The sequence below is a fragment of the Syzygium oleosum genome, unplaced genomic scaffold, assembly GCF_021117445.2.
Source record: "Syzygium oleosum isolate NSW1041296 unplaced genomic scaffold, Sole_v2.1 Sole_v2.19, whole genome shotgun sequence".
In the NCBI taxonomy this organism is placed as follows: Eukaryota; Viridiplantae; Streptophyta; class Magnoliopsida; order Myrtales; family Myrtaceae; genus Syzygium; species Syzygium oleosum.
The window spans coordinates 4,191,465-4,216,107 of record NW_026607503.1 but is presented as its reverse complement, the minus strand read 5'-3'; the positions used below and the strand labels follow the sequence as shown (position 1 = coordinate 4,216,107).

Below are 24,643 nucleotides of genomic sequence, written 5' to 3'. Positions count from 1 at the left end.
GGAGTATTAATATTATCAAAAATCCTAAACCGGTACACACGGACATCTATTAGCTTTTGTCCAATGTCTTTTTTCAAATTGCAGAGGTGGAAACACCCGTGTTAAACAACTCGGATGATGAATGTGCGACGCGGATCTGGCATAGTAATTCAACAAAATGGATATCCCAAACGATAGTCGTTTTCTCGAGAAAAAGCCGAAAGTGAATCAAGATTGTGAAATCCGCTAATTTTGCTCCGAGAGCTCATTCGGATTTTGAAAATCTACTAAAATCCACAATTTTGCCCCAACTTTGCTCTGAGATTTAGCTAGAGGTTACATGAATGTACCGATTTATAATTTTTAGGATGCAAAAATTAATTGGGTTAATATCACGAAAAATCTCAAACTGATACATCTGTGACAAATTTACCCCAAACTAATTTTTTTGACCATCAGAAACCCCAAACTGGTATACCTGTGATATTTGACCACAAAAAATCCCAAACTTGTACATTTATGATAAATTTACCCTCCGTTTGTTTCAGTTAAATTGGATTAATGCAAAAACAAAAAAACCACAAACTGGTACACCTGTGATAAATGAAGGGTAAAACCCAAAACTGGTGTATCCGTCAACTACCGCACGTCATTTAACAAAATAATTTAATAGTAAAATTTAACGGAAACTAACGCGGGGTAAAATTGTCACAAGTGTATCAGTTTGGGATAAAATTATCACAAGTATACCAATTTGAGATTTTTCGTGATATTAAGCCAAATTAATTTGAAGTAAACAAATTTTTTCGACGTGGCATTAATTCAGAAAAAAAAAAGAAGAAGAAGAAAGGGAGAGAAAAAAGAGGAGATGCTTCCCGATGCTGTCCTCGTTGTCTTTCTTCCGGTTCCTTCCTTCACCCACGACCCGATAAAGCGACGGCTGCGTATGTGGCTCCGAATTTGTCGTCCCACATCGCAGGGGCGCTTTGCAGATATTCGCGTGCGTCCTCGCCAGCCTCGCGCCTCTCCTCTCTGCACAGGCTTGGTCGGTTTGCTCGCGCCTGAACTCCTCCTGCTTCGTCTTCGCCATCTCATACTTTTTTTTTTATCTCGTCAGCTCTGCAGAATTAGCGCACCGTTCGCAGAGCCCCGAGTAATCATCGTTCTGTGAGTTGCCCACTTCTCTACGATGACATTATTGCAATGCCACCGCCGCTGATATCACCGTGTCGTGTCGAAATGTAGATGGGTTCGCGCTGGAACGTTGTTGTTTTCGTTCGTTTCTTCCGCTAGCTTTTTGGGTTGTTGAAGTGGGGGTTTTTTTTCTTCTTCTTTTTAGAGGATTGTCTCTCTTTGCTTTTGCTTTTCGGTCCAATTGTGTTGTCGTAGCTTGGTCATGGAAGCTGCTGTTGCCCACCCAGAAAGGGGATAAAGGAGAAGAAAAGGAAAGAAATGCCATTCGATTCACGGGTTTTGAGTGTGGGTGGAAGCTGAATTGGATAAATGCCTCGGACCCATTGTCTTTCGCAATGTGCTTTATCCAAAAATGGAGTTAATAGTTAGTAGAGGAGTAATTACTTCATCGAGCTAGATATGAGTTGACAAAAGATGGAAGGGGAATGTAAAACTGTCGATTTTAATGATGAGGGAATGTTCATGTTGGGGGGAAAAAAACTTTGAAAGGGAGAGGAATGTGAAGAGATTAAGGTTCTGTGCAATGGAAATGGAGAAGGAGAGAGAGAGTTTTCAGTTTTTTCTACCTCTTAGATGAAGGGGGAAGGGACACCATGCTTCTTGCAGTATAGAATTGATTATTCCGTTTGATTTTGTGCTTTTGATAGTTACAACTTTGCATATATTGACAGGTAGCTGCAGAAATTCTCATCTCTTGGACGCAACCGGAAGCGAATATCAGATGTCGACCGCAAAAATAACACCTACAGCCTCTGTCCTCTCTTTGACGATAAAAAACCTGGGTTTCGGTCTCCGCCTCCCAAGCTACACAATTCTACCTAACAACTTCAAACAGCGCAATGGTTGCTCCCAAAGAAGACTGTGTGTAATGGCGAAATCATCCGCCTTGAACCCTCTAGAAGTCTGCGCTAAGGCTTCTGTAACCATTCCTAACAAGTTGGGTGACTGTGAGTTATGCTTCCTCCCCTTTTACCTCTAATTGTTGCTCATGCTCTGTTTGATCATGGGGAGAGTGAGCCAAAGTGATGGACATTAATGGAATTGTCTAAACAGAGTGTATAACAAGAGTAGCCACATTGTATGAAATTGCATATTGGGAGTAAATTGTCATGCTTCTTATAGATATGTGTCCTTGAGTAGCCAAAGGGAAAAAAGAGAAGAAATTTGTGTTTTCCTTTTCCTTGCTGCTGGAGAAAGCTGATAGTTCCTGATATTATCCCGTTACATGGGTTCTCTAATATCTTTCTAAGCTATATTTGTATTGCTTAATATGCTTGCTCTGTATTAGTTGATTCATGAAGGGGGCAGCATTCATAAAAGTACTGTTATATGAATGGGAAGCTGTTAAGTGCATCTTGGAGATTCCAATATTCTTCTGCATTTGGAATTGTTTAGTAGAAATATTCATATTTGCCCAGATGATTGAATGAGATAAGTTGAGTGGAAGTTGTCTATGACGTGCCAATCTATTGTGCAGTAGTTGTTGTGAATCGAGGTCATTTTGAGAAAAAGAAAAAGGAGAAGTGGTCACCTTTCCTTTCTAATTATTATTATTTTTACTTTGTTGTCTTAAGTTACTCACCGGGATTTAGACTGTAGGCTCTCACATAACACTTGGAAGAGACATTCAAACTATTTACTTTTACTTACATCCATGTAACTTTTTCGTGACCTGCATTTAGCACATAAGCGAAGATGATAGCATGATATTGTGGTTGCCTGGTATTAATCTAAGCACCATTCCAAATGATATCCGTAATTTGTGAGTTATATACACCTGTCTTTCGGTCATCATGCATGAAATGTGTTATATGTGGCATACTGGTTGGAGTTAGTCTGCATACGAAACTAATTATTGGCTCCCTCAAATTCCCTCTTCAGGTCCTTTTTGTCAGAGGGTACTACTGACCATGGAGGAAAAGCATCTTCCTTATGACCTCAAATTGGTGGATTTGGGTAACAAACCAGAATGGTAATTTGTGGTTACTTCTCGGCTTGATATCTGTGCTTCTTAATTTCAAGCATTTGTTTTTGGATGCCTCTTTAGTTTGTTCCCAAGTAGTTCTATCAGCTAGTACAATTTTTCATATACTTACATCTCGTGTGTAGGTTTTTGAAAATCAATGCAGAAGGTAAAGTTCCAGTGGTAAAACTTGATGAGAACTGGGTTGCAGATTCAGATGTCATCACGCAATCCCTGGAAGAAAAGTACCCTGATCCACCATTGAAGACCCCAGCTGAGAAGGCTTCAATGTATTATCACATTACTATTATCATGTTGTTGTGCTTTTCTTTGCAGAATAATCATCTTATTGATTATTTCTGATGATATAAGTACTACTTTTATATGATGCTGTATGTTGTTTCCATTCTGTTTTTTTCTGTTGGGTGGATCAATCTGTTCATCGAGTTTAGTGGTGTTTTCTCATGACATGTTTCTCTTTACTGCATGCGGTTGTGCATTTGCTATCCATCCCAATTGCAACACCAAAAAAGATATGCTCACCCGATAACAATAAACAGCTAGCCGTTTGATATTATTGACGAAATATGTCAAGTTTTGTGAGTTGAAATTTCTAATCGAACCATCATTCAGACTCAAATATGCTTTTCGGCCTTTGATATATTTAATTTGGTAGTACCATGGATCTGAGCATCTGGAGGCAAGAAACCTGTCTCAGCTTTTCCTGCTAAAAAATTCAATGGTTTCCAGCTGTCACTGTCATTCAAGGTCATTCAGTAAATTTAATGCTATTCTCTTTTCTTCTTCATTTGATTTAGCAATCACCATGACTTCATTATGTTTTGTTTTTATTACTCTGATTCATTACCGATCTGCTGCATGTGTTTTTATTAGCTCTTGGATACAGTCTACTATATTGCCAATACCACCTGGCTTGAATTCTCCAAGAATGGCAACGGAAATCAACTGTAGGATATGATATTTTTAGTAAATTAAAGGTGATGAAATAAGCTATATGATGTATTTCTTCTGTGTAGTGGGTCGAAAATATTTTCAACATTTATTGGTTTTCTCAAGAGCAAAGATTCTGCTGATGGCACTGAGCAGGCACTCCTTAATGAGCTCAGTTCTATCAATGATCATATCAAAGAAAATGTAAGTCCTCCTTTGACTCTGTTGTAGGCACTCAACTTTTACTGCACAGATGTTATCGAAGGCCTATCTGAACTGGCAGCAATATTTGCTCTTACCTTTTAAAAACATTGCTTGCTGCCTGGTATTGATATCTTCCTTTTTATATATGATGGACTGATTACAAAGACCAGGCCTCTGAATAGGATTGCTTCTCTTGTTAGTTGTTTCATTATATAGATTTTACATTAACCAAGTGTGAATTTGTATGAACATTATGATGTGTCTTAGGAGGAGTTGGGCATATGACTGTTGCCGATCGTATGGTTTACGTCCTTATTGCAACAAACAATCGATTGAACAAGTACCAGATGCTTGTTGGCCAACAAAAAAAGCAAAAACAAGTACTGGATTCTTAGTTTGGGGAACTGTCATGAGCAGTATAATTAATATCTTAGTTAAAGTTAACGTTGCACTTGAACCTCAGTAATAGTAAAATAATCAATGTAGAATTTGGCTGATATAGGCAATAGGTAGAAAGCACCTAAGAAAGTGGGGGCAGCGTTATCAGCAATAGATAAATTCCTCTCTAGAGGTTTATTATCGGGTTTCAGAGTTTTTCATGTGGCCAAAAGATTAAAAAATAGAGAGAAAAGAGGGAAAATCAGAGCGTTTCATAAAGCCTGTAGGCTATTAGCATTTTTCTATAGACTGAGCCAAATTTGCTAAGTGTAGGAGTGGAAGAATCAATTTCTATCCTTTTAACCTGTGATAAAACTACATTGAGGCCTGACGTTTTTAGTGCATATGCTAACCAAATCATTACATAGATTTTGATCTGTCAAAACCACAGTAAAAAACTAACTAGAGATAGACCAGCTGTAGATAAGTGCTGCATAAGTACAATCGTAGAAGTAACAGAGTATTATGGTAGCAGGGAACAGAAATGATGGTGCATGAACTAGCTGTAGCGGCAGTTTAGCTTCTGATGAACGCCATGATAAACAATGGACAGGGACAGGTTAAATTAGATATTGAACAGCGTGGTGACACACTACATAGCACTTGAAAGTCTTTCACGGCTTGTTAATGAGCTGCAGGGCATTCACATAATATTGTTTCCTAATTCCTGCTAACTTGTCATTGTTAATTCAATTTCTTCCTATCCTCTAGGGCCCTTTTATCAATGGGAAGGAGATTTCTGCAGCAGACTTGTCCTTAGGGCCAAAGTTATACCACGTGGAGATTGCTTTGGGTCATTATAAGAATTGGGCGGTGCCGGACTCTCTACCTTATGTGAAGTCTTACATGCAGGTAACTGAAATCGGTCTTCCATTAGTATGACTGCTACTCGACTGTAACAAATTGAATCAGCGTGAAAAGCTAGTGCTCAATATCGATTGATGTCCGGAGATGATGATTCTGCCGATATTGCTATTATTGTCTCTTTCACCTCTGCTTGCTGCCTGATCATTTTACCCAAAATCCTATATATGCTGCTTTATCTAGACCTGTTTTGATTGCAGCAATAATTCATTGAAATTCTTTAAAATTTCACAATCTTTATTACAATGATATTTTGTCACATTTAGCAGACTTAGAAAATGCTTGCTAATTGGGCTCTCTTTTGGTAGAACTTATTAGGCAGTTGATCGGCCTATATTTCCTTTTAGACTATTGCCTTATTCTAATAACGCTCTGTTCCTCACACCCAGAGTGTCTTTTCAAGAGATTCTTTCGTCAAAACACGAGCGCTTAAGGAGGACGTCGTAGCAGGATGGCGTCCGAAAGTCATGGGCTAAACATGTCTCCCGGCGCTTTATGCCATTGCTGGTGATTTCGTATGTGTACATACCTTACCCTAGTAGACTTTGCAAACTACAATGATCAGTGGACGGATTTGTCATGGTTTTACCGGCGGAGTTAATTGATAGAATCGGCAATTCTACTTTTTGCTGTCTTGATATGGCGATGGACTTGTAATTCATCAATGACTCTTTTAGCAGGAGTTTACTTATGGTGCATCACAAGCATTGTATTGTACGAGGCTTGAGGTGGCACTGTATCGGCTTGTTGCCATGTAAAGCAGGCTATTCTATTTGTAAATCTCCTCATTTCCCGTCATTTGTCTTTCCAACCATACGGGTTTGTCGTCGTGTTAACACAATTCGTCTGTTTAGGATCACACCTGCCAATTGACATTGCCATCTACACTTGTTAAATCACCTATTCTCGTGAAAAAGAAAAAAAAAAACAGTCCCCAGTTCATACAAACACAGGATTTCTGTTTGGCTCGACAGAGAGACGATACACTTTACCAGAAGCATCATCATCTGCTTAACATATGTTAGGATCCAGATAGTACAACCTACTTTTCCAATGTGCAAAATCATACGGGGTTGAACACTCCTTGGAAAAGGGATTGTTTCATCTTGGGCCGGAACTCGGCATAGCTAATCGAATTCCATCTTTTACATGGTATGCTTCGGCGGAACTCGGTGTTGCCAAAAGCGAACATAAAGATAGAGAACTTCTTCACAGTCTTGCACTTTGGTTATTTGAGAAGGACCAGAGAACTTTTTGACGCAGTGTCAAAGTGAAGCCTTAAAATTAAGCCCAAAACACTAAGTTTTGCAATTTGGGCTTCGTGACTCTCGACGGTAGATCTCCGACATCCCCTGTCACCGGAAACGACACAGTCATGGCTGGTCCCTTCGACAAAATTTCTTCACGGCTATCTCAATCTGTCTTGTAGATTCATATAGCGTGGTGTTCTGTTCTTACAGCAAGACCGTGATCCCCCATGGTCCATCGTCTGTCATTGTCAAGGTATGCGATTACCTCACTTCTTCTATTCACGGATTCCACACCCCGAAGATGGGAAGCTTCGCGCAGTAGTAGAAGTGGTTCTTCTGAAATGGTCCATACGAGGACGATGAAGTAAGTTTCTTACAAGGTTTTTTCTGATCTTTGTGTCCACCTTTCTGATTCTCAAAGAACGAGGACGAGGAGATTGATCAAGAAAGATCCGTTGTTCTTATTATTCATCGATAGAGCGTCACATCTGGAGATCATAATGTATTTATGCAGTTACTTATTGGTATCTAATCGAATGTACGAAAGGATCCTGGACTAATCATAGGATGCGATGAAAAAGATTCCAAGAGATGTCGGCCGCGCCGATCGGCAAAATGTACTGATTTTATTTTTCATAAAACAGAGAAATGAAAGCCTGGTAACGGAGTTATCACCTCCTTTTGGTTTGATAATTGGCACCCTAGGGGTCCTCTTTACAAATTATTCACGGACAGGGATATTTACAACTCCGGGATTCCGCGAAGCTCTACGGTTAGTGATTTTTTCTCATCCGATTGGCCCCAGTCTTCGGTCCTAGACACACTTCGCTCCTGGCTGCCTACTGGTTCTCTTCAACCGGGAGTTAGCGATAGTATCTCTTGGCAGGGACATCCCTCCGGCGACTTTTCTTCTGCCAAGGCGTGGGAATCCATAAGGATCAAGGGCCAGAAAGTTAAATGGAGTTCATTCATCTGGGATCCTTCCATCGCCTCCAGATACGGGTTTCTGTTATGGATCACTACTCTGAATAGGCTTCTTACGCAGGAATATTTATTGAGGCACCATAGGATCGACGAAGGGTCCTGTGCTTTTTGCCGCTACAGACCGGATCCCACCGATCACCTCTTTTTCGACTGTAATATCACGGGCTCCCTTGCTAGCTTTTGGGCTTCCAAATGCAATCTTTCCTGGCGCAATAAACCGTGGCTTAACAACCTCCGATGGGCTATACGGGTCATTGGTGGCCATAGCTTCCACCAACGCATTGCTCGCTGCTCCCTAAGTGCCTTATGCCACATTATTTGGACGGTAAGAAATGATATCCTTTTTAGGAGCAAACCACTTTTTATACCGGCCATCCGCAACCATCTTATTAAGGTGACGAGAGATAGAGGTTTATCCTTTAAACCCGTCGAAGATAGTCCCCGCAACCGGAGAGTTCAAGCAAACTGGGGCATCTCTGCCTCTATTTTTGATTCCTAGTATTTGCTTAGCAGTTGTATAGCTGGCTTTCGCCGGAGTGTTCGGCCTCCTTGTTCCACCCTCGCGGCTTTTTTCTTTTCTCAATTGTACACCTTGTACCCGTGAGAACACCATCCTTGTTCCCTAAGGTACGAGGTTTTTGAGTACAATGTCCTTTCTTTGTACTTGGTGCGTTAAAAGTATAAATACATCTTACTTTACCAAAAAAAAAAAAAAAAGCCAATCGAGCGCCAAAGTTCTTCAGAGTACTTGATTTGTTTTTCCATCACAAATGAGTATCATTAATCACTTCACCATATCTCTAGATCATATCCATGAACTCAAGCTATCAAACGACTAAAAATGGGAGACATACTTAGATTTACATTGAATTTAGAGCGCTTCATTGATACTTCGCCCAATCCATGCTGCCCATCTTCATGGGAATCATCTCCACGAAAAGTCTTCCTTTGCTTCTAATTAAAAAAAAAGGCACAAACTTTACCTTAAGTGACAATTCTTGGCCGAACTTTTTTTGTCTCATAAAAAATCACCAACTTCAACTTAAATCCCAAATTTGACCTAAACAATTTGGAAATTTCATATTACAGGGGCCATATTTGGAACTAGAGTAAAAGTCAGCGCTTTTTATTCAGACAAAAAAAAGTTCGAGCCAGAATTGAATTAGCCCGCTTTCTACTCCTTATGACTACCAATATACAGGAAAGGGGAAAGCTATCTAGGGTTAGGAGTCGGAGGAATTTTCATAGTGACGCAAATGTAATTAAACTTTTAATAATTTTGACCCCAAAAAAAATCCCTCTAAAATAAGATGATTTGGAGGGATTTGAAAATATTTGATGGTTTGCATCTACTCTTTCTCTTCTTTCATTTTCTATAAATCATACAATTCATCATTTCTTTTCTTTTCCCTTTCCCCATTCAAACACATATATGCCCCGAGAGCCATCATGAAACTATGTTATGTACTACATGCACATCATTTATATTTTGAAACTAAAAATAATCCGCAATATCAAAATAACCTCTACACATAAGTTTTCCGACATATGTGACCAACTTGAGATGTCACGAAAAGTTTGCACACAGGTATGGTATCTTGAAGATTAAGGTTTACCGTCCACAAAAGTAAGTTTTGCGTATTAAAAGTTAAGACGGTCAATGAGCCAATCAACACTCTACCTATTTGAGAAGAGTCCGACATTACTTTGAGGGTCGTATTATTATCCATCCTCAGTTGGAGGAAAGCGATAAGATTGATGGGTCATCGTCTCGAGCATCGCCCACAAATTTAATCGAAAATAAACACGAATGGCGGAGGAAAAAACACAACTCTTTATTCCTTTTTCTTGTTGGCTTTCTCCAACAACATAGACTCAAGCCTCAACTCTACTTTCTGTTCCACATCTCAATTCAAAAAACTACAATAAAAGAAGAAGAAGAAGAAAAAGAAATCTGTCCTTGCTCTTCATATTTGGTGAGAAAAGTACAATAAATTTTCTTTCTTTGTTTTGTTTTGGGAAGTGGCATTGCTATCTAATCCACGGTTCCTGGTTCATCCAAAGTTCTTCTGCACCATGAAAGATTATCCAAGCTGACACTCCACCTCATCACCGTGTACATCCCAATAGCGACTGCGTGCTCCCGTCCGTCCTTGCTGTCTCCTTCCCATACCGCGCAGACGCTGGGGCGTTCCCCGGGGGCCACACGTTGAACGTGTGGCTCCAGTTCCGTCTTCCCTCTCGCTCCCTTCACCTTCTTCTCTCTCTCGCTCTCGCTCACTCTTTTTCTCTCGCTCGCTCTCTCTGTGCGTGCTCGAAGCTGGTGTTTCCTCGTATGGGTGAGTTACAATCACCCACTCATTTTTTGCCTTGCTTTGCAAAATTGCGGCAGTATCCTTTTGCGAATGCGCAGTTGTTCTTCGACTGCCTGTTCCGGATCAAGGGATGTGATGCAAATGCGCCATCTTTGTGCACTGTCTCGGCTGGACTTGGTTCAGTCCGAGAAGCTGGTCTGTCTTTCAAAATTTTGACTAGGCTGCAAGAATTCGTCCCTTCTTCTTCCCAATAGGCTGATAATTTATGATGGGTACCAGTCGTTTTCATCGGTAGTTCAGTCTGGTTTGGTGATTCTGTTCATTTCAAAGTGACACGGTAAGAGTCCCATTATTGTTGATCCATGCCCGTATTATGTGAACTGAGTTTACATGCTGGTCCAGTCTATGCGTATCAAATTAATGCGCTTTTGTTCATACCGATGCTTAGATCAAGCCTTCGATATTTGTCTTAGCCTACATCCATTTGACTGTTGCGTAAGTTTCTCGCCCCGATCTTGTACAGCGTATATCTATTTTGTTCTGACTTCGAGCTAAACAGGGTGTCAGGCAAATCCCGGCCTTGATCAGTTGGCTGACTGGGTAGATCCTCTTTTGTAATGGCACTCACAACCAGCAAGCTTTCTCGAAGTCCATCATTGACTGATCGGAATACCATCAGTAGATCATGTGGGACGACACCCTCTCTCGAAAGTTCGATTCAGCTAAGTCCTGTCCACCCGAGTCAAATTGAGCATAGACGTTGGCGTAGAGGACGTCTCTTGTCAGTGAAACCGAAATTTTCGAAGGATATCCTGCGTTACCTGTGCGGAAAACCTCTTCCTACTCACGGTGGCACTCGGGGATCGTCAGTCTTATGCTTTTCCACGAGAAGACCTAATACCGAAGCAACAGAATGTGCCAGACAGTCTAGGGATTCTTCAAACATAACTAGGTAAGACAAGTCACCCAATTCTGTTCATATTGTCCTCCAAATTGCTCTTCACTTTGTTGAGTTTTATTTCTCGTCGAGAGATGCAATAAGAATTTGTCATGATGCTACATTTGCTAAGCTGATGGGGTTGCTGCATATGGAGAACTCTGACAGCATTTTTGGCTGAAGATTGCTGTATTAAGCCTACACAATAGTCTGTTCCTTTTAGTTTGATTTTTTTTCCTCGTAGTTGCCATGCTCAATTATTTGCATGTGGTATGAAATTTTCTTCTCAATTTGCGTGTTGCTGATATCCCATAATTCTGACATGATACCGCCATTTAAAGTTTTATCAACACAGCCATAGCTATACTCTTAAGTGAGTAATGCTCTTGTGTGTGTGTAATTTTTTAGTGCACAAATTGGAGAAGACAAAGATGACCCACTAATTGCACCATACAGAACTACTCAATCAAGGCAGGGTTTAGCTGAAGCTTGCAGATTTGTGCGGAATGATGCAAAGTTTGTCAATGAAAGGGCTCGCAGTGACATTGTCTTGCTCTCCCGGTATCATTGACTATCTTGTGTCTACATATTATCCTTTCAAGAAAGCATGGGAAAATAATTAGCAAATCCTCCTTACATTACGTAAGAACTGCGTGCCTTCCATAAGTAATGCGTTGCTATCTGCTCATTGTTTACACTCCTTATCAGTGGCATAATGAGATTGGATGCTCGTGCACGTCAAGATGTCGCTATCCTTGGCTCAGAGTTTCTTAAGCTCGATGGTAAGTTATTACACCAATGACATTTTGATCTTATGTGGTTTAAGCATCTACAAGTTTACTAAAATGATAACTTGAGCTCCCCCAAAATCTTTGACTCAAAAGCGAACTTTGAGATTTAGGTTTTCTTTGGGGAGGGTTGGTGGAGGAAGGTTAAGTAATTTGTCTGGATTATCAACTATACTGCCAATGTGTACAGATTTTTGCTCGATAAAATAAAGGGAAATGTGGTGGCCGGGGCATCAGGGCCACCTCATGCTTCCTCGGTCGAACGGTGCTTTACTAATATACATCCTATCCTCCCTAAGAAAAGATGCGAGTCAATGCATAAGAAAACAGAAGAGTGATATTTATTCCTAGTTTCACATTTACATTATGAAGTGGACTGAACTTAACAACCAAAAGGGGGTTAATTGATTGTTGTAGGAATTTTAAAACTTTTTCCAGCAAAACAGCGTGTAAAGGATGAAGCAGTGTTTACAGACAAAGTATCTTCTGCAGAGCAAATATTTTCTATCAACAGAAAGTATAGGATAAAAGACTTTGCAAAGTGATTTATGGTGGTTCGGTCTTTCCACTTGGCCTACTCTACTCTCCTAGCACTAATAGCCCAATAACAAGGCTTAAAACCTACTCTACAAGTACTTTGCAAAATAATTAGCACCAAGGCACTCTACAAGTATCTTATGCACAGCAAATAACTTCAATCAGAAAAACCTTGTGAAACCTTCGAAGCCTTTGACAGCTATTGTAGAAGTTCCCTCGACACCGAGGCACCGTAGCTCACTCTGCAGGTACACAACCTTCACTTGATGCTGAAAGCTCTCTCTTACAATAATCACATTAAGACTCTCTCAGAAAATGCACTCAGATTGCACAGGGTTCTCCTCAAAGAATAAGCACGGGAGAAAAGAACAAGTGTCAAAACTTTTTGATCCCCTTGACCACCTTCAACTTTCCCTTTTACTCGTATATATATATATAGTCCTCCAAGCTTTCTCAACACTTTGGAGACTTCAAATAGGTCAAATTATCTGTTCATAGATTGTCCATATCTCAGAACATCTTTCTGCAGCCAATTAATGGACTTCACTCGAAATAGATAAAATTGTCTCTGCTTCCTGTCCGATGCTTCCTCTGTTTTGCCAAAAATGGTTAGCCCTGTTTTGACTTTTTGAGAACATTCTTTCCACGGTATTCATGGTCTGAAATTGGCTCCAAAGCGCCAATTTGAATTTGGATTTGAGTTAAATTGATTTAGAGCTGGGTCTTTGTTTTAATGTACGTGGAGTATCATCCACTTTGTTTGTAGTGTGAACTTACTCTACAATGTGGTCCATCTAGACTTTGTTAGTTTACCCAATTTTAATCTGTTTACCTTTGGTATTTAGGTCATTCCGAGCATGTTGATGTACTCAATGTTATCCAAGTTCTTCTCCTTCTAATTGATCCATCCAAGCACCTCGACGGTTACGCATCCATCACTTGTTCACATAATTCTAAGGTCTTTCCAACTCTTAACACTTTCCACTCGGTATCTTGTTCTCCATTTGCAGAGTAAGGAAGCTCTCCACCAGCTCAGACGTCCTGTTGTTAGCATCATTTGCATATGAGCTTATGTATGTAGAGGTCGTTTGCACACTCAAATACACATATTTGTTCACACATAGTGTTTTGTCATCTTCAAAATACGTAGGAGTTTCCCAACACATTAAAACTTCTAATGCGAAGATCTTTCTGCCTTATTAGTTGTTGGATGTACAGTTAAAGTGGTCAATGCTAGTGGTCCAGTATCTATTAACCAACTTCCATTGCACAATGGCGGCCACTTTTTCGCTTGTGTGCGTGTTTTTATCAAAATATTTTGGTCGTAACTAAAGGGGAAAAAATCATGATGCTTATCTTCACCTTCTGCTGGCAGCTCGGGCAAGAGAGGATACTGAGAAAATTGACCGTAATGTGAAGAAGAAAGCTGAACGGCTTAGTCATATTGCAACCGTATGTGCAATTCATTATGTCTCTGTCTTTAACAATAGAGATAGGATGATTGGTAGCTTCTGCCTCTATCTAATTCGATCACATTCTTCTTCACTTATATTTTCTTTCTGGCTTAGATCTTGAAAAACAAAGCACAGTCTAAACTAAAAACTGCTGCAGACCAGCACTGGAGTGACGGAGCTTTGGAGGTTTGTACACTTCATATTTTTCATTCTGTTTCTTTTCCTTTAATTGCTGATACAATTGATACATTTATTTGAAGAAAAATGCTAGTGATGTGCACTGGACATTCTTCCATGTTTTATATTAGATTGCAAATGCGAGTGTATGCTAAACACGCCTTGAAGCATTATTGAAGGTTTGTGATGCATGGGATGAGCTATGGTGAAGAATTGTTTTGGCTTTTTTGACTCCCATAGACCTGTGGGCTGTCAGTGTATGTAAATTCTGGAGGATGGCTTTTTTGTTATCAGACTTTCTAGCAGGATCTCCTTAGGTCATCCTGCTTGATACGCAAAATTAGAATAACCGATCATTGTAGAATTGAATGTTATGTACCTGCTAAGTCTATGATTAGCTCGCAAACTGAGCCCTCATCAATATGGGTGACAATTATCATTTGTTCCATGCGGTTGGTTGGCCATATTGATACAGTTGCTCCTGCGTCAAAGCACCTTATCAACTTTAATCCACCACGTTATGTCAATGATTTCTTTGGTGCATCTATTGCTTCCTTTATGCCTTGGGATCAGGTCATCAATGCAATTACTGACGCTCTTGACCAGGTCTTTTTTAGTCTTATATCACTTATGACATCCACATTTGTGCACTCTCAGTTGTATGAACATAATTTTCGTTATCATACAAAACTGGGTTTTGAAGGGCAGCATTGGTGCACGGTAAAGTTGTCGCCATGTGACGAAAAGGTCACGGGTTTGAACTTGGTATCTATATTGGAAGTCCTAAGAGATATTGTGTCTAAACTGGAAAGAATTTACGATCTGCTCTGTCTAATTGAAATAACAGGAATAGATTTCTCTTGCTTGACATCATTGTTGGCTATAAAGAACTCGTTACTTTTAGGTGATTCATCTGTAATTTTTCGAAACTTACTTTCTGTCGGTCTCTCTGACGATGGCCGGGACAAGTATTGGACTAGTATCTGCATGGTGTTCCTTTTTTTGTGAGTCTGATCTTTAGGACGTGTGGGAGAAAGACATATGTGACCCATGCATACCTGTGTGTAAAGCAATGGGGTAGAGATCCCTGTAGATGGAGTTGAGGGTAGTGCAGAATATATTGTGCCAATGTTGTTGTTTTCCACCCCCGTCTTTGCTTCTCAATGGGCTTGAACGATGTTTCAGGGTGCAACTATAGTATTTATGTGGATATTCTACCTAGGGTTCATTCTAAAAGTTTGTTTTCTCAGTTGTGGTGAAACAACAGTTAAGAGTGGAAAAGATATTTGTCTGTTTGTCTGACTGTCTCTCTCCCTTGCTCTACGCATGTGGATGTGCCCATGCACGTAAGTTTGAATGTTCTAACTCTGTCTTGAATACTTAACATTTTATCCTGTATGTGAAGATTGATCTCAACTTTCAGATCTGTTTAATGGAGATGTCACTTCCTTATCTCATCACAATTTGCTACTTTCAGGCTGATCTGCGTCTTGCTGACCTTCGTGCAAAACAGCGTGCCCTGGAAGATTCCCTAATGGCTTTGGAGGTGTGTTAATCAACTCTGTGATTTAGATGTGCTATGATTCACTTTGTAATGTATGTTCATAAGAGTTTATTATGCTGATCAACGAGAACAAGATAATGGTCATTTTCCTTTCATGTTTATCATCCCAAAGGGCATATGCCTTTTGAGTCTTTTTTAAGCTTTAGTTAAAAAAAACTTAATTAATGGATTTTGCAGTTTATCAAAAACATCCATGACAGGATGGTGAGCAAGATGTACAAATTGTAAGTTCGACTGCTGATAGCTTATTGTTCAATGCGAAATCTCCTTTAGAAAAAATAGACCAGAAGAATAGAAACTTACAAGCTCTCATCCTTATCATTTCATGTTTCTCTGTAGTCCTCTGCCTTCAGATAATGATTCTATATCATCTCAAGATGTGATGGGGCGCATAATGCTCGAAAAGAATGGGAAAATGCTGGATTCCTTCCCAGGGGAAGTGTCTGCTGACCGCATCAGTGCTATCCAGGTCCCTTATTAAAATGGTCGTCTCTCTCGATTTTCTTCTCCTCTTAGCGTCATTGAAGGATTTGAACTTACACTATTAGTTTGATGTAAGTAGGAAGCTTATTGGAGTATGGCATCTGCACTATCTGAAGCTGATGGAATAGACTACACTGATGCTGAGGAGGTCCGAACATCATCTAATTCCAAATGAATGTAATCTTTTCTTAAATATGTTCTCAATGCAATTGGTTCGCTGGTGGTTTTTTAACCTCTTGTATTTTGGGAAAGCAGCTTGAGTTGCTGGTTACAACCCTCATAGATCTTGATGCTATGGATGGTAAAAGTAGTGTGTCATTGCTGGCAGAATGCTCCAGTTCTCCTGACGTCAGTACTAGGTGAGCTATCTTGCTCAAGTTAAACTTTCAAATTCGGATGTGATATTACAAGGATACATAGCGAGATCTGAGGAGTGATGGCCCTTTAGTTTGTTGTACTTTTTAAGGATCAGAATCGTATACATCTGAGTTTCTTTATCATCTTTCGACCCCCCAAAAAAAGTTTTCTTATCATCTTACACAATTATTTGTCCTTGATGCATGCAATTTGTTTATCTTATCTTGTCTCAGCGATAATGATCTGAACCATTGTTAAAGCAAGTTTTACTAGCACCTGTGGGAAGACGTTGATAAGATTTTAGATTTTGTCTTTTAAGACCAAAATTGCATCCTGTATGCCTTTTGTACCTCTTCAATACACAGAAACTGTCTGAATATCTCTATCTGAAGCCTGCTAGTTTGAAGTTATCTCTGGCCATAAGGTAGTTCAGTTTGGGATTCTGGTAATGCAGATATGGATCTCTGTTTATAGACGTTAGGAATCTAATCAAGGAATCTGCTAAAATACTTAACTTTCCCTCTCTTTGTTGGTCTAGACGTGCCCTGGCCAATGCATTGGCAACAGCACCATCCATGTGGACACTTGGAAATGCAGGAATGGGAGCATTGCAGGTAACTATTTTTTATATGACCAAGCTTGTCATTTTTTGAAGTAAGATAAGTTCCGTAATTGGATATGTAAATATTCTACATTAACTGTGGGAGACCTGATGTTTGATTTTCATTGCAGAGATTGGCGCAGGATAGCAATCCATCAATTGCCGCTGCTGCTTCCAAAGCCATGTACGAATTAAAGAAACAGTGGGAAATAGAGGAAGGAGACAACTGGAGGTTTACGATGGACAAGGACCAGAAGGTGGATGATGCAGACACTTAGAGGTTTCTGGATACTCATCTTGTACATATATATATATGGAAAAAAAAAGGCCCAAGTAGTTTTAGGATGAACGCATTTATTGGGCATACCGAATGTGAAAGTGCGCTTCACTGAAGAAGGAAAGAAAAGGGAGCTTGTTAGTTGTCTGCTTATTGTACTTTTTCCCGCCCTTTCAGTATCAAGCATGTCAAGAAACCTAGGCAAGCTCATGATCTTTTTTAATGAAGAAGCAGTCGCATAAATGGTACGAAGATGTCTTGATGTCATAAAGGTTCAGAAACACTATTAATTCAGCCAGCTTCTTTGTAGAAGATGAGTTTTTATCTGCTTGGCCATAAGTAGAAGATATTGATGGAATCATGATTTTTCCATGGTTTCAAGGAGAAGCGAGTAAGACCGATGATTGGCCTCTAAGAATGTGCCTTGTAACCCCATGTAGTACCCACATGCAGAACCAAGAAGCATCCTTTTCAGGATTATGGAATGAATATGATTTTGCAGGGCATCTCTACTAACTCCTGCCAGTAGTTATCCCTAGTTTTCTGGTTTCGATATGCATGCGTGACTGCGAATTTCCTCTATTGTCAAACCAGTAACTCAATTCACTGGCTATTTCTGCCAATGTAGGTCGAGATATAAGCCGACTTTGCTTGGTGGTAAATAAATCTGGGATGGTGTTGGTGGTTGGGGTTGAAGATTAAAAGGCAAATGATTCATGCATGTAAATCCCCTTAATCGAATGTGATAAGAGTATCAAAAGGAAGACCTTAGTGCCTGCATCATTACTTCGTTTGGGGCCTCTAATGGTTGGTTTGTCATGTGATCCTACTTTTCCCAGGGATCCACACCACATGATTAGATGCCATCTTTACATAGGCCTGTTGCAACTCAGAATAATTGCGAAAGACGTACAAGGCATACAGAATCTGTTTCGGGATCTCAGAGACTATAATATCAGGAACATGGGTCACATTTTGGCTTCAGATAGTTGATTTCTTATACTAGCCCTAGGAAAAGAGGCTCTGTTTAAGTCTTAATGTTTAGTTGGTTCATACCAAACTCCAATCAATGTTGGACTTTAAATCCAGGAGAAGCTTTTCTGAAAGCAGGGGAAAAGCAAAAGCTTGAGACAGAGGCCTTGACCCCATCACTTTAATTTTCTTTCTTTTTTGTTCTGTAGGAAAGCTCTGTGGTCAGAATCAAGGTTCCTCGTTTTGGTCCATTATCTTTCACTTTCTCTTTTTCAAAGACTTTCCTGTACCTTAACTTTACCATGATGCCTGCCACTGTTTGACACCCCATGTTTCATCATTCTTGCCCTTCACTCTCATTTTTAAATCCTTGCACGTTGTAATGATGGTGTAACCATGAGTAGAGCCCCATGAATTGGAAATGGGAACCAGTACAGGACTTATGATGCACCCGACGCGAAATGGGACCGTTTTCGACCGAATTCGTCCGGTTGTTTTCATGCACTGTCTATCATTTTGTTAGCAACTTCTGCTGGTTCTTCTTTTCCAAATGGTAAAAACTAAAAGGGATAGCAATCAAGACCTATTCCGCCAATAAGACCGAGGAAGAAGAAATCTTGCCTGCTTTAGGGAAAGGGAGTGGCTCGGTGACCGATATGAGGGATGGAAGTTTTCCATATACGGTGAACTTTATCCCTGGTATGATTATATTTACAATATACGAGTGAGACGACAAAGCTGTTATAATATAGAGCGTTTGCCATGCCGTGGCGGGGCAGGTGGGCCTATGTTTTCTGATCACCTTTACGACCCCGCGTGAAGCAGCGCTAATCAAGCTCCGTGGAGCCCGATTCCGGGTGGTGTGTGTTTCCACCTATTAAACCTATTCCTAGTTCATTCTTTGGATATTTTAGACAGACATTCTCTCTTGAGCCCTCCCTAGGGAATGGTCTACTCCTTTTCCATGGCCATGGACATCCCATACTAATGCCTGGACATGTTAGGAATAGCATATATAGAATACAAGTGTCGCATTCACCTGATAAACTCTTGACACACTGTAACTGGGTAGCAACTGAGCCTCCTCTCTCTCTCTCTCTCTCTCTCTCTCTCTCTCTCTCTCTCTCTCTCTCTCTCTCTCTGTTTTATATGAGGTGGATTTAGACAAGACAAGGAAAGCAACAGACATGGCTGCCAACAAGTTTGCAACCATGTTGCACAGGAACACCCACAGAATTGTAGCCATTCTGGTGTATGCTGTCCTCGAATGGTTTCTCATCTCAATGCTTCTGCTGAACTCTTTGTTTGGCTATCTCATCTCAAAGTTTGCTGACTTCTTCGGCCTTAAGCCTCCATGCCCGTTGTGCTGCAGAATCGGCCGCGTATTGGAGCATGGCAAGAAAGCAGATTACTCTTTTGTCGACGAGGTGTGCGAGACCCATGCTGCTGAGATTTCCAAGTTGAGTTACTGTATAAATCATCATAAGTTGGCCGAATCACAAGGTATGTGCAACAACTGCTTCGCCTCTGGGCCAGTTCCGGACACATCAAACGGAACGACGAGGACAGCTTTTGTCTCTATCATGACGGAGGATACATGCCAGAATGGAGATGACATTTTAAGGTGCTCGTGCTGCAAAGAGAACTTAACCGGAAAATGGCACCCTTCTTGTTTGCTATGGAAGCCTTCTTGGAGCGCTTCGGATGTTATCCAGAAAGGAGGCCTCTTAATAGATGAAATGGTTGATGAGAATGCAGGAACCAAATGTGAACAGCTGAAGAAACCTGATGGACTGCAAAATCAGAGGGAAAGTTTGCGTGAGATAGAAGATCACAATGATGAAGCTGAAGGCGTATCGGAGGAGCATCAGGTACTTTCTGACGTTGATAGTTTTAGTTTTCGAGAAGCATCCGAGGAAGATTATTCAAAGTCCTTGTCGAGTATACTGTGGAATGAAAAGGAAGACACTAATGAGGACATTAAGGATGCTACGTCGGAGGTTGTAGAGAAGTACTCCTACAGCGTGAGCAATAGGAGTCCGACTTCCAAAGGAAAGAGCACAATATCTTGTCATAACGAAGATGATTTACTCAATGCCATTGATCTGCAACACAAGGACTATGATGCTTGCGATTGGCATCGGGTGATCCCTTTGGATCTGATAGATTACTCCACCAATGAAAACACGAAGTTTCACGCCTTGGTAGAGGAACATCTGCGCAAGTGCGATCATCATCACGAGGCAGCTTTCACTTCGAATTTGGTTTTCGAGACCGAAATCGGTCTCTTAGGAGAGTCATTCATAGTGGATGAGAACATAAAGAAGTCGGCCTATGCTGAGATGAAGGAATTGGGAATTTACATGGTTGATGTTGAGAGTGCTTCAATTCTCCCATCTGAAGAGGGGAAATTAGAACACGAAGATGCTTCAGTTGCTCCAGCAGCTCAAAAATTGGAAGCTGATAATGACAAGATTGAAGCAGATGGGATGGAAGAATCAAACAAACCAACAGGTACACATTTAGTGGCATAGTAGGCTTTTGCAGCATCTTACTTCATGTAGTGTCACACTTATTCCAAACTTATCCTATACTGGCCCAAAAACAACAAATCCTTACCTTCCATAAAAGTAATTCATTTTTGGCCAGGTGCCGTATTGAAGGATGAAATGTGTTGCATTGAAATAGCAACAGATCTCACCGTGAGAAGCACAAAAGTTCCCACTTCCGATCAGTCACACCCTCAAGAACTACTTACTTCATTAAAACTCTCGAAAGAAAATTTCTCTCTCGTAAAGGGCCAGAATGTTGAAGTCACCGACATCTCAAGTGAGTTTGGACCTCAGGATGGACATGGTAAGCTTCACATTTCTTTCTAGTGCAAGAACTGAGTACTTTATTGACAAATGTGTAGAGTTGATCTGTAAGAAGATTGTCGTGTAGGCACGCTTCCTCCAGGCACAGCAGATGCAGTAAAGAGTTATGTGCAAGATACCGTGTTGACCGACGAGATTCAAGCAAATCCAATAAATTTCCAGCCAACGGAGCCTGAAGTTGATGAAGAAAAGTTTCCTGAAACACCAACCTCGGTGGAAAGTCTCCATTATTTACACAAGAAATTACTGCTGTCCGAGAAAAGAGAATCTTCTATGGAGGAGTCGTTGGACGGAAGCGTGCTCAGTGAGATGGAAGTTGGTGATGCGGCGATATCCATCGAAAGGCTCAAGACGGCTTTAAAAGCAGAGCGAAAAGCTCTGAGTGCATTATACGCTGAACTAGAGGAGGAGAGGAGCGCCTCTGCAGTGGCCACCAACCAGACCATGGCTATGATCACGAGGCTTCAAGAGGAGAAGGCGGCAATGCAAATGGAAGCACTGCAATACCAGAGGATGATGGAAGAACAGTCCGAGTATGACCAGGAAGCCTTGCAGCTTCTAAACGAGCTCATGATCAAGAGAGAAAGAGAGAAGGAAGAACTTGAGAAAGAGTTGGTCATGTACCGTCAGAAAGTTTCAGATTATGAGGCCAAGGAGAGGATGAGAGCAATGAGAAACAACAGTCCTGAAAATTGGAGCAGTAAGAGCTCGTCCGACTTCGGCAATAATGCAGAAGATGGCGACAATCTATACATTGATCTGAACCGTGAGCTGAGAGACAATGATGCTGGCAACCTCTGTGGCCACCAAGGACTTAATTCCCCCAACAATACTCCGACCGATGAAGTTCTAAACTTGGAGGAGATGGCACTAGATTGCGTGAAGCACATGACTTCACTTGATGACTCCTTGGCAGAATTCGAGGAAGAGAGACTGTCCATTCTCGATCAACTGAAGGAATTGGAGGAGAAGCTTCTCATAATGAGCAGCAACGAAGAGTTCGTGAATGACAAAAACTTGAACGAGCAATTCTCAAACTATGATGAGAACGACTCTGATGAGCATCACAATTTAACTTGCCAAGAACAAAACGGGGTTTTGGACGTACTTCCGAAAGAACCAAATGAAAACTACCATCCTGAAAAGGAGACAATGTGCTTGATGGCGAAAAGACTGCTTCCTCTTTTGGATGCCACAGAAACTGAATATGAAGATGGTATGATTGTTCAGGATCCAGGTGAAAACATCTCCAGCTTTGAGGAGGACGGGAAGAAATTAGCCATCGAGGAGGAGGTCGACCACGTCTACGAGAGGCTACAAGCCCTCGAAGCAGATAGAGAATTTCTAAAGCATTGTATGAACTCCATTCAGAAGGGTGACAAGGGGATGAATCTTCTCCAAGAAATACTGCAACACCTCCGCGACTTGAAGAGCGTCGAGCTCCGTTCGAGGAATATGGATGAGGGCAACTAAGGTGATGATTTGCTTAATCAATCTCCTAATCACGTGTGCTTGCTCTTATATCTTGTTCTCTTCTGTTACGATTTGCTGAATTGCGAAGCAGGAAATTTTGTCACCCGAGTCTGTTCATATGCTTCATCCTCTGGTAATGGCATGTTGTTTGATAGACCTTGGTCGAATTGAGTGGTTCGAGAAAACAAGGTTGCTCCCAATATTAGAGTAAAACTACTTGGCTGTGTTCTTCTACATTGTAACATCAGGAAGAAGTTGGTTTGAATATATCTTTCTGCAGAGTACAACAATCTAAGCCAATATGTATGACTGATCGATCATTCTTTGAGCAACTGAGTCTGCATCGTGAGGTATGACCCTATATTCTTTCTTTTTTTCAATGTTGACTGTAAAAATGAGATGTAAAGCTAGTGATTGCAGCACCAAGAAGCATCTAATTCCGGTAAAGTGGACATTTTTAGCAGAACCAAGAAGTGAGGGACGGAGAAAGAACTGCATTGTAAGCGGCAAGCATGTTGAATGGCCTCAATGACAGCCTTTCATCCTAGAAATTACAAGGCACTTTTCCTCGCGTAGGTGCAACCTGCTAAATCAATCCTAACCAATTTCTTTAGTCAATTGCGAAAGGACAACAAAATCAGACACCAGTTAAATATGTTCTCTCATTATCTCATCATCTCCCGTGATACGATTAAGTAATGTCCATTTTGATGGCTCCCGAGCCCTTCCACGGGTACGGGAAGCAAGCGGTATAAACTAAGCGCATCAAATAAGGGTTGCGGCTATCAGGATCGGCAGATTTTCCTTCCCTACAAAAATTTCCTCTCATCACTATCTGGTGAGCAACTGCAGATGATAAGACCAACTCCTAGTCGAATAGATTCATGGGGCGTACGTTTTCGAACTCGGAGATGGTTGATTCCGGTATGCGCTCTTCCCTTCAGTTGCTAACAAAGTAACGGTCCTACAATGACCGGCATTAGGTTAGATATCAAAACGAAATTCAAGAAACCTTGAATCTCTTGCACCAGCTGCTTCAAATGGCTCTCTCTAGGATAGTGGCCAATCATCCCTCCGAAGGTGAATCATAAATCAAAGTTTTGTCACAAGTAAAGTCACCCAATTGTGGGAAACCTAATCAATTCCGTACTGTGTAGAATTCTGAGTATCTTGTTGAAGCATGGAAAACTTAGCTAAGTTCAAAAGTGATATAGTAACGACTAAATTAGCAAAATTGAATAGTGTATGATTAAATTCGCATCCATAAAATAAGTTTATGACTGATTAGGTAATTTTTCCTGATGTTAATGATAGGAGGTCTAAGATCTTCTGATGTACTTGGTCAGTGGGATTTAGTTGTGAACTTATTCTCCTTTATATGTTATTCAAATGTTCAATTCATGTGTACACAATTATAAGTTGCAAATCTCTTGTTATTATTGATAGGGAAAATTGTCACAAATCTATTGCACTTTTGCCAATTCAGTCCTAAACATTTTACTCGTACCAATTGAATCCTAAATATTTTCATGTTTTGTCAATTGAGTCTATCTGGTCAATTTTGGCTAGAAATCGCTGAAATGGATGTCGAGCCATCTTATGTGGTACGGCCGGCGCCAACGTGAACAATTTTTAATAATATTTTAATATTTTATCGAATTTTTTTATTTTTCATTCTTTTTCTTTGCTTCTTTCTCTAGCTGGTCACCGGGCCTCATCGATGGCCAACGATCGGCCAGAGGTGAGAGTCGGCCAGGTCTGGCCTCGACCTCGCCAGTGGCTGGCTGGGGCGAGCTTCGCCGAAGACCGACAGGACCGGCGGGGGCGAGCCTCACCAGAGGTTGAAGAGGCGAGGCCTGGCAACCGGCTAGAGGAGAATGTTAGCTCCATGTGGCCCATAATAATTTTACATGGGAGGAGAATGAGAAGGAGAGGAAGACCTATTTTCAACTTACAATTTATCCATCAAGACCGTCCGAGGGAGGAAAAGGAGAGGAAGACCTAG

The 24,643-nt window shown here is 40.8% G+C and overlaps 3 protein-coding genes across 11 annotated transcripts; all 3 read left to right on the top strand.

Moving 5' to 3' along the window:
• The first annotated feature begins 873 nt into the window (after positions 1–873).
• LOC115673981 (glutathione S-transferase DHAR3, chloroplastic) lies at positions 874–6,391 on the top strand. 5 transcript variants are annotated; one of them, XM_030596246.2, is made up of 8 exons: positions 896–1,024; positions 1,105–1,146; positions 1,845–2,120; positions 3,055–3,145; positions 3,283–3,426; positions 4,174–4,291; positions 5,441–5,581; positions 5,983–6,391. In XM_030596246.2, exons 3-8 carry the CDS (start codon positions 1,895–1,897, stop codon positions 6,067–6,069), a joined length of 807 nt encoding a protein of 268 aa, XP_030452106.1. In that variant the 5' UTR covers positions 896–1,024; positions 1,105–1,146; positions 1,845–1,894; the 3' UTR covers positions 6,070–6,391. The 5 variants fall into 5 exon arrangements, with proteins under 5 accessions (XP_056176132.1, XP_030452106.1, XP_056176133.1 ...); XM_056320158.1 differs by having other exon boundaries at positions 897–1,024; positions 1,105–1,150; positions 1,849–2,120; XM_030596245.2 differs by having other exon boundaries at positions 905–1,024; positions 1,097–1,146.
• Positions 6,392–10,104: 3,713 nt separating this feature from the next.
• On the top strand, positions 10,105–17,352 carry LOC115673980 (senescence-associated protein AAF, chlorolplastic). Of its 2 annotated transcripts, none has more exons than XM_030596241.2 (13): positions 10,105–10,166; positions 10,702–11,094; positions 11,488–11,640; positions 11,788–11,861; positions 13,780–13,856; positions 13,973–14,044; positions 15,513–15,581; positions 15,777–15,823; positions 15,939–16,068; positions 16,162–16,230; positions 16,338–16,441; positions 16,978–17,053; positions 17,172–17,352. In XM_030596241.2, the coding sequence occupies exons 2-13, from the start codon at positions 10,760–10,762 to the stop codon at positions 17,316–17,318; spliced, it is 1,353 nt and encodes a 450-aa protein (XP_030452101.1). In that variant the 5' UTR covers positions 10,105–10,166; positions 10,702–10,759; the 3' UTR covers positions 17,319–17,352. The 2 variants fall into 2 exon arrangements, with proteins under 2 accessions (XP_030452101.1, XP_030452102.1); XM_030596242.2 differs by lacking the exon at positions 10,105–10,166 and adding an exon at positions 10,380–10,479.
• Positions 17,353–19,179: 1,827 nt separating this feature from the next.
• Positions 19,180–22,905, top strand: LOC115673979 (myosin-binding protein 3). Of its 4 annotated transcripts, XM_056319884.1 has the most exons (4): positions 19,180–20,803; positions 20,921–21,145; positions 21,221–22,639; positions 22,730–22,905. In XM_056319884.1, the coding sequence occupies exons 1-3, from the start codon at positions 19,477–19,479 to the stop codon at positions 22,636–22,638; spliced, it is 2,970 nt and encodes a 989-aa protein (XP_056175859.1). In that variant the 5' UTR covers positions 19,180–19,476; the 3' UTR covers position 22,639; positions 22,730–22,905. The 4 variants fall into 4 exon arrangements, with proteins under 4 accessions (XP_056175859.1, XP_056175858.1, XP_056175860.1 ...); XM_056319883.1 differs by having other exon boundaries at positions 21,221–22,905; XM_056319885.1 differs by having other exon boundaries at positions 19,183–20,803; positions 21,233–22,905.
• Positions 22,906–24,643: the final 1,738 nt, after the last annotated feature.